Here is an 8,935-nt window from a genome sequence, read left to right as displayed (position 1 = left end):
CTGAATGTCTTTACTGATCAGACAGGAGATGTACATGCTGGCCAAGTAGAGCTGGATGTGTATTGATCCCAGGGTGTCCGCGCATCCTTAAAAAGTCTTTAGTCTTAAATTCATGTTTCTAAATTTAAGGCCTTGAAAAGTCTTAAATTCGTTACAAATGTCATATGCTGGTTTTAAATACTGTAACACAAGGTCTTAAATTTGTCGGGGCATGACTTCATTTTTTTATTTTTCTCGTGGGACTTTTCAGGAAGGACATGTAGAGGCTTCTTTCTTGCTAGCTGCATATATAAATGATTATCTGCGTGCTTGCTAGCTAGTCTGCGACAATGGGTAGGTGAATGAGTCTCATTGAGTGACACATTGGGTTATAATACACCGGGATCCCCCCCACCATCGCGTGTTTTAGGTCTTAGATTTCATTCAAGGTGGTATTAAAAAGGTCTTAAATTTGACTTGCTGAAACCTGCAGATACCCTGATTGATCCTTCACGGGCGCAACAATCTATATTGGCGTGCAATGTTATGCATGCCGCCACAAACGGCTTCATAGGTAAAGTATTTACCCGTCTGTCTGGGAGGATCTGAAGTCACCCCCCTAGTTCCTGTAGTCCAACCATACCAGGGTCATAATCCTTAACCCGCTACCATTGTCAAATGGAAGTAGCAATTCTCTGGTACAAATAAACGTTTATTAGGTTTTTAATCGACATATAAAATATGAACTGGAGTAATGGATTCCTCACGCCTCCATATCCAAATGGTCCCACAATCCCCACATCTACATGGTTTCCACACAGTTTACTTCATTAAAGGCATTGAGCTTATACATGGAGATTAAGGCAGAGCGTTGCACCAAGGCACACGTGTGTAAGGCAGTGCATGCAGAGGCCACTGGACAGGTAGTGTGCGGTGCCATCCTAGCAGTGTTACACATTACATAAGCACGTGCCTAGTTTCACACACCTCACTGTATGACTGCCCCCAACCAGGGCAGAGCTGTAGTCCAAACTCACATTCTACATATCACTTTGCTTAACCTTCATAATTCTTTAATAGGCTATATATAACAAAATATATATTGATGTATATATTTTTATAATATATAATCTTAAAAAATATATACATTTAAATTTATAAACAAATATATATATAAATGATAAACATTTGTCTATTTTTTTATATTGATATATAATATCAAATATATATACAAATATTTAAAAGAAATATAGGTAAAATATATACCCACAAAGAGGACTTCAGTATGTCAGGGTTTTAAACTATCAAACCACCTCCTTGAATCTTTAATTACACGTGATGTATGAAGAAATGGCAGATCCAGCTAAATGATTTATTATGGATTATTTACATATTTAAACACGTGTTACTGTGACATGTCGACGGATATAATAAAAACTTTTCTATTGTTCTGCAGTTTCTGCAATTCTCAAAAGTCCTTCTGAGTGAACTCCTTTAGAGGTTCTCTTCAGCGCCCAGCAGGGGTGCAACGGATCACAAAACTCACGATTCGGAACCGAGCGAAAAGACTACAACCAAACATAAACATGCCCGGTTCCGGTTTCCGTTAACTGTATTTCGCTGCGATACTTGATGATGTTGTTGATACCGGCATTGTCCTTTAAACATGCGCTGATCACGTGAACGCACAACTTTTTTTTTTATCAGCCGATCCGCGGATCACTTGCATCCCGAACCGTGAGGGTTGATCCGTGCGGATCACGGAAAACCCGTGAACCGTTGAACCACTAGCGCCCAGTGACACTACTATGGAGTTAGAATCATGCCAAAACCCCGCACACACGCTTTTGCGTGTGTGCAGGGTTTTGGCATGATTCCAACTCCATACACTACCCCAACCGTGCAGTGAGGACAGAGGTTGAGAAGTCATCATGAAGGAGGAGTCTATCCAGGAAGGAGGAGTCTATCCAGGAAGGAGTCCACCGCCTGCAGAAGGACCTCCATGGTTCTCTGGATCTGCGTATACACCTTGACGACCATCGGCCAGGTCACTCCAGTCCTCAAAAATTCCCACAGGCCGGTGATGAAACTCAAATAGGCTGCCAGGGATATCAGCGGCACCACCACCAGCAAAAACACCCCAACCAGACACAGGCGGATGCGCAAACTTACCGGACCCCCTTGATCCAGACCCTCAGTACCTCCAGTACCCTGAGAACCACCAGTACCACCAGTACCTTCAGTACCACCAGTACCACCAGTAGTAGCAGCTGGACCGGCCTCGGCCCCCTCCCCCTGAGGTCCGCAGCCCACCCAGGGTACGGGCGCCTCGCCCAGCGCCCCGAGGCCCACCAGGGCCCAGCGCTCCCGGAGGAAGTCCCCAGCACGGGGGGCGACGGAGGGGGCCGCGGCAGGGGGCAGGGGGAGCGCCGTCAGCCTCTCCACCCTCTCTCGGAGCAGATGCACCTGCTCCAGGAACTCCAGCGGCCGGTCTTCCTCCTGGACCGACGCCCCCAGGGTCAAGAGGTCGCAGTGCTCCTCCTGAAATCATCCACACCTGAGTACAGTCGGGTCACTTTGTCCCCTCACTTCAGCTGGGTAGTTTAACACCAGTGGCCCATCGAGTTGTTCCGGTACCAATACCAGTCTCGGAAATTCCTCCGGTACTTCCTAAAATGCGGTTATCGGGTATCAGCGAGTAACCAAGTCTACGCACCGATCCGATACATTTACTACACAGGCAAAGAACATCACAAACACGTACGGCTTTAGGCCGCATTCGTTAACGGTCCGAAGTGCAAACGTGTCACCTCCCTGACCTACTCCCTATCCGTTAGTACAAATGTATTATAGTTATAGATTATAAATGTCAATGATCTAGTTGAAAAAAAAGGTTTGTCAACAGTAAGTGAACCGACTTTAAATCCCTGTCAACTTAAGAGAACCCTTCAATAAGAAGGAGTGCTATCAGTAGTAGTACAATACTAGATGATGTATCCGCATATATATACTCATTCGGCCGATACTCAAGTTCAGGAATCGGTATCGGGAAGAGAAAATATATGGTAACGTCTCTAGTAGGGATGCACCGAAATGAAAATTCTTGGCCAAAACCGAAAATGAGGAAACCAAGGCCGAAAACCGAAACACTGAAAGAAATTATTATGCCAATTATTAGTACCTACCATTGCATTTATGGCTATGACTGTGTACCAACTTAATTAATGTAATTAAAATGAAGGCATTGCAATTTTTGCCAATCACTATACGTGGGTCCTTCTCAGAAACAATGGAAAACGTCCACACCGCAGACATATTGGCGCTTATCCAGACAAGCGTGTGCGGGCCGCGCTTTTTGTTTGCGTCATCACAAATTTCTGTTTCGGCCGTGTTGTTTCGGTGAAAAAAGTATTTCGGGCAGAAAACCGAAAATGCGCTTTTGGGGCATTTTCGGCCGTAATTTTTCGGTGGCCGAAATTTTTTCGGTGGTGCATCCCTAGTCTCTAGTGTCCCAGGGCCTACCGCCAGGCTCCGGGCCGACACGATCAGCGGGTTATAGGCCCGGTCCACGTCAGCGCTGGCCGCCTCCAGGGCCACCAGGCAGGCCTCCTTCTTCCTGCGCAGAGTGAGCTCCAGCTCCTGGAAGTACTGCTCCACGGCCAGGCGGTCGGCCCTCAGCAGACCCTCACACTGGGCCTTCCCCTGGTCCAGCTGCTGCCCCAACTCGCACACCTGGAGGGGCAGCGACATGACACGGTTAGACACCTGCTGTCACCAACCGGCACGATGACCTTAAACCTGGTACCCTACACATAATGATACTATAATAATTATAACCTTGGCTTTGTTAATTATACCTGCTTTTATACAACCAATTAATTTATAAAGCACACAGAGGACTGCCATCCAATTTAGTTGTTTCCTGTGCATGACCACCTTCTATTCTATATTCTATTCTTTGTGTACACATGGTCTTTCTGCGTACGGCTTTAACTAAAACCACTGTGTTTAAATAATATAAATTAATTTAAAATGCATCACATTACGGAGGAGGCCGTCTCTGGGAAGACCCCGGGGTTTGAACCCACAACCCTTCGCTCTGCAACAAGTGCTGGCCCAGCCTCGATGAGAGGTAAAACCGAGGTCCTGACCCACTGAGGTCATAAAAAGATCCCAGGGCACTGATCGCAAAGAGTAACCAGGATTTGGCTAAAACTGCCCAACCAGGCTCATTAATCTGCCCCTTAATCATCCTCCTGTATAATTGGCTGACTCATTAACTCCCTCACTCACTCTCCACCTCAGGCTGGCGTGGGGTGAGCGTTCTGGCGCCGATTGGCTGCCGTGCATCACCCCAGTGGGGGCTACACCCTGGTGGTGGTGAGTGAGGCCCCCCCTCCTTCACTGTACGCGCTTTGAGTTTCCAGTTAAAAAAAGCGCTTTATAAATTCAATGAATTGTGAATTATTAATGAATCAGAGGAGACGAACAACGCCGGGCCCACCTGGGCGAGGCGCTGCTCCGACAGCGCGGCCAGCAGCTGGCCCAGCGTCTGGCGCTCCCGGAGGAAGGCGGCGTGCAGGTCGTCGATGGCGTGGTCCCGGTGCCGGCCCACCGTCAGACACAGGCCGCAGACGGGCTGGCGGTCCTGGACGCAGTACACGTTGAGGGGCTCCCGCGGGTGCTCCGGGCAGCAGGAGGGGGCAGGGGGCCGCTCCTTCTGGTACTGAAACGAGGCGAGGGAGGGGGCGACAGAGGGGTGAGCCCCAACCAGCGTAGACCAGACCCCCGCGGCCGGGAGTAGAGATGCTCCGATACAGATTCCTAATCTCGAGTATCGGCCGATACCGAGTATTGATACAGCCTAGTATTGTGTTTAATAACAGCACTTGTTCTTATTGAAGGGTTCTGTTAAGATGACAGCGATGTACAGCCGGTTCACTGTCTACAACATTTCTTTCAGAACTAGAACAATTACATTTTATAATTATTAGGGCAGAGTAAAGATTAAAAGTATTAAACGCAGATTATTGGATTAATCACACTTTTAAAATTAAATTTGAAATCCACTCCAATTGAAGTTTAATGAGATTATCAAATGGGATGACATTCATACCAAAATACTTAATAAGCAAAAAAAACTAAACAAACTGATCTTGAGGGAGTTTTATTGACTCACTCAGTGTGGGTTGAATGTGAAACTTACGGAATACCACAGATTTCGGAATTGTAAACTAAACAGACGCCCAGACAGCGAGCCAACATTGCATAAATATTGATTTTTTATCTGAATCATCATTATGGTTGATATTGAAATTTCAATGCAAAATAAATGTTGGATCACCATAACCATTGCGTAATATTTAAACAAGACTGCCAAGTCTGTGTGAATCTCAAAACAGAAACATTTAAAATATTTTTAAACAGTAAACATTGGTCACTTGTCAGCTTCATCAGCTTATTCCCTTTCAAAGAAAAGTATACATGTTCATCTTTCAAGCATGAATAAAGACACCAAGTCCCTCTGTCATGACTTTGTAAGATCAAAATTCTGGTAAAACTTCCGACCCTTGGTATTATGTTTATTTAAAATTCAAAAATAAATAGATAGGTAGCCTAACTTATTAAAATACTAAAGACACTAATTCCCATCTGCCACTGTTCCCCTGTTTTTTTGCATTTTGTCTACCTGTTACAACCTAACCCGGTAGTGTGGTAGGTTGTAACAAAGGTATACATTGAATTTGTCATAATCTCACAAATTCCGTGATATAGTTGAGATTTAAATGGTTGCCACTTGTAGCAGACAAATGTGGGTACTTTGCCTAAAAGGTCCAACTGTAGTTTTAAAAGAAAATGTAGTTTTAGGTGCAGAAGAAAAATGTGTTACACTTAAACAGTGTGGTGTGGTCAGTGTTTTAAGCTAGGAGTAGAATAAACAGAGTTCGATGTTGATTTAATGTTTAACGGATTGTAGATTTGACTTAGTTTCAATTACTTTTTGCTATCTGGGCTGTCACCTATTGCAAGAGGAATTGAATGTAAAGTAAGTGGAACTCAAGACAATTTTTTTTTTTGATATGCGATATATGTGATATATTTGATAAACGCATTAAAATAAGATTGCGATTGCGTTAAGATAGAGGAGGCGTGTTTAACGGCGGCGGTTTCCTCCTACTTTCTCCACGATGGCTCGGAGTGAGACGTTGACGGGCAGGGCCTCCACCCCGGGGGGCGCCAGCTCCACCAGGCTGCGGCAGTTCGGGCATTTCAGGGGACGGGGCCGCCACACGGAGTAGTTGACGGAAGACAGCAGAACGCGGTCCAGGCAGGCCTTGCAGAAGGTGTGGGAACAGGGAAGAACCCGGGGGTCACAGAACAGGGAGTAGCACACGGAGCACGTGAGGTCCTCCTCTAGGTCTTCCATGGCGGCTGTGTGGAGCCGGCCTACAGAGGAAGATGGAACCAGGAGCGTCATCTCCAGACTCCAACACACTCCCTTCATGTAAACAGGCCCTCTACACCCACCTTTTTAAGATTGATTCACCAAATAGGGTAACCCTACCCTATTTTTTTTATTATCTCTCTCCTAGATGCCCTGTCCTACATCAAACGCCATCCTTTTGTCTTCTGGATCTCGAAATGTTTCGTTTCCCCCTGGTTGAACTGTTGCTATAGCGCAGTGTGTCTGAATGTTGACGCAATATGGCCGTCGAGGATAATAAGATAAAGATATATATATAAAAAAAAAATATATATATAGGCCTATATAAATACACATACTTTAAATGTGAATAAAGCTTTTGCAATTAGTTAAGACAACTGCATTTTGTTAACTGGCTGTTCGTCTGGAGTGATTAAATATGTTCCTGAATCACTAACTTGTTCTTTGGGTCAGTGGGAGTTCCAAGGGAATTGAATTAATTCAGGCTGAACTTTAGAGTTGCTGTGGGCTCCTGCTCCAGTGACACACAACTCGGCAGCAACAACACAACACTGGTCTCTACGTCCAACACACACACACACACACACACACACACACACACACACACACACACGACCTCTAACAATCCGCCTGGCAGCCATATCGGACCCCATGTCAGACAGACCGTCTCGGACACAAACAGGCTCCGACAGAGTCCCCGTGACCCGCCCCACCCATCGTCACACTTCAGTTCTTGACACGGCGTTAGATCTTGTTCTGTAAGGGTTGGTTGTCATATTACTGACTGTTTTGTCCCGCACGAACAATGTACATCCCGACGACACCTTTCCAAAATGCAGGTAAACATTAAACCAGTGTTGGAACTTTGGATATCCAGCAAAGCGGGGACCACCATACACAGCGGAAAACCTGACCGAGCCGACCCTGGACCGGCCCAGACCCATCCAGGACCAGCTGACCCAGCCGACTGGCCCAGACCCATCCGGGACCACCCGACCGCGGATCAAGTGTCGTAGGTCAGACCGTGTCGGTAACAGGTCAAAATAAAGTCGCCATTACAACGACCCCCGAACGCATATAAAAAGGGTAGAATTGGTTTGACAACTGAACCCTGAGTCACTCGGGTGGCGGACGAGGGCTACTCACCGACGAGCTGTTACAAGCAGGCTGTCTTCCTGCCCGAGCTTTCGCTTCGATCCGTCGATCCACTTGCAGAGCGCATGCGTATAAACTGACCAATCACATTAGAGACTCGTCAGGTTTAAATTCGAGTGTTTTTTTCCATACCTTTTGGTTTTGATTAACTCCACTCAGGAATACGGGGTATATGCACAACTTCTTAAAACAGTTCAAGCATCTAAAAACTGCGTGATCCACAGTCATAATATAACGTGGAAGCTACATACATGGAAGACATTCCTGTTACTCTACAATGTAAGAAAGCACATTTATACACGACTATTTAGGAATAAATTACACACACACACACACACACAGGGTTGAGTTTGGGTTTCACTATTTATTTTCTCTTAGACAACCTATCACGTAGCAGCCCATCTCCCGACAAATCGAGCCCCACCTTTTTTTCTACCATGTCATAAATTTAGATTTGAAACCACTTTTTTTTTTTGCCAACAAGGAATGCTGCAAAAAAAGACCCTAGGTTCAACAGAAGTTTATGACCACAAGGTTTACCTTTTCACTACAGTGTTTCTCAACACAAATAAGATGGGGAGGTTCGCTTTACCCCTAAGGTATAGAAGAGGGGGCTTGAGGGGGGGGGGGGGGTCACAAGGTAACTTTCAATGGGTCTTTTTTTTTTAAAAGAGAAATTAAGGATAGCTCCATTTTGACACACGGGGCACCTTTAACCCTTGAGCAAACGGGGGGGGGGGTTGGGGTTGCATCCCCTTTTAGTTGAGCTGATAGAAGCAGATACCATATCACCGCTTCTGGAAAACAAAAACAGTGTCAATCTTTTTTTTTCTCTACGTCTCCCTAATAACGCACGGACAGAGAGAGGACCGTGTGGGGGGGGGGGGGGGGGGGGCTCTGGATCGCCGGGGGGAGAACCTGTGGAACCATCACATCGACCCACAGACATTACTTTGCAGAGTATGTGCAAAACGGTGGAGCTTCTGTTGAGTAGGGAGTCGAGGGGGGGGGGGGGGGGGGGGGGGGGGACATGTAACGTTTCAACAGCACAGTTTGACTTAAAAATCAAAATTACATTGTGTACACAGCCTAAGGAAACTAAAAGACCCTAAAAAAACAACTGTGCTATAGTTAGGTACATGCAAAAAAAAAAAAAAAAGGTTAGGAATCACAAAACCTACATAAAATGGCCATTAGATGTAATGTCCCGGGGGGGGGGGGGGGAGCTATGGCAACAGGACTGCAAGGCAGGGGGGGCTGCCAGGACGAAGGAACGAAACGACAGAAGGGTTCTCAAGGGGGTAGGTTGCAGTCGTCCGGTTGAATATGATGCATGATGGATCTCTCTCTGTCTCA

The 8,935-nt window shown here is 46.1% G+C and overlaps 4 protein-coding genes across 5 annotated transcripts in view; 1 reads left to right on the top strand and 3 right to left on the bottom strand.

Moving 5' to 3' along the window:
* LOC115560668 (vitellogenin-2) overlaps nucleotides 1–8,935 on the top strand; it is a 434,163-nt gene that overhangs the window by 176,451 nt on the left and 248,777 nt on the right.
* The window catches only part of LOC115560655 (uncharacterized), a 553,265-nt gene that overhangs the window by 445,724 nt on the left and 98,606 nt on the right, over nucleotides 1–8,935 (bottom strand). The gene's annotated exons all lie outside the window — the stretch shown is intronic.
* LOC115560686 (caspase-1-like) overlaps nucleotides 1–8,935 on the bottom strand; it is a 158,848-nt gene that overhangs the window by 98,131 nt on the left and 51,782 nt on the right. The window lies entirely within an intron of this gene.
* Nucleotides 674–7,671, bottom strand: trim59 (tripartite motif containing 59). 3 transcript variants are annotated; one of them, XM_030380181.1, is made up of 5 exons: nucleotides 6,862–7,564; nucleotides 6,158–6,426; nucleotides 4,484–4,705; nucleotides 3,502–3,711; nucleotides 674–2,520 (listed from the first exon to the last, which is right to left on the bottom strand). In XM_030380181.1, the coding sequence occupies exons 2-5, from the start codon at nucleotides 6,404–6,406 to the stop codon at nucleotides 1,924–1,926; spliced, it is 1,278 nt and encodes a 425-aa protein (XP_030236041.1). In that variant the 5' UTR covers nucleotides 6,407–6,426; nucleotides 6,862–7,564; the 3' UTR covers nucleotides 674–1,923. The 3 variants fall into 3 exon arrangements, with proteins under 3 accessions (XP_030236041.1, XP_030236039.1, XP_030236040.1); XM_030380180.1 differs by lacking the exon at nucleotides 6,862–7,564 and adding an exon at nucleotides 7,571–7,671 and having other exon boundaries at nucleotides 1,268–2,520; XM_030380179.1 differs by having other exon boundaries at nucleotides 6,158–7,564.

This window comes from Gadus morhua, chromosome 16 (assembly GCF_902167405.1).
Source record: "Gadus morhua chromosome 16, gadMor3.0, whole genome shotgun sequence".
In the NCBI taxonomy this organism is placed as follows: Eukaryota; Metazoa; Chordata; class Actinopteri; order Gadiformes; family Gadidae; genus Gadus; species Gadus morhua.
This window is presented reverse-complemented; position numbering and strand designations above follow the sequence as displayed.

What these genes read in the sequence shown, in the direction of transcription:
- trim59 (XM_030380179.1), bottom strand. Translation starts at nt 6,484, where the DNA reads ATGAAGGGAGTGTGTTGGAGTCTGGAGATGACGCTCCTGGTTCCATCT. An exon ending in TCCGAGCCATCGTGGAGAAA is followed by an intron (nt 4,706 to 6,157) that starts GTAGGAGGAAAC and finishes GCCTCGTTTCAG; the next exon opens with TACCAGAAGGAGCGGCCCCC. An exon ending in TGTCGGCCCGGAGCCTGGCG is followed by an intron (nt 2,521 to 3,501) that starts GTAGGCCCTGGG and finishes GGATGATTTCAG; the next exon opens with GAGGAGCACTGCGACCTCTT.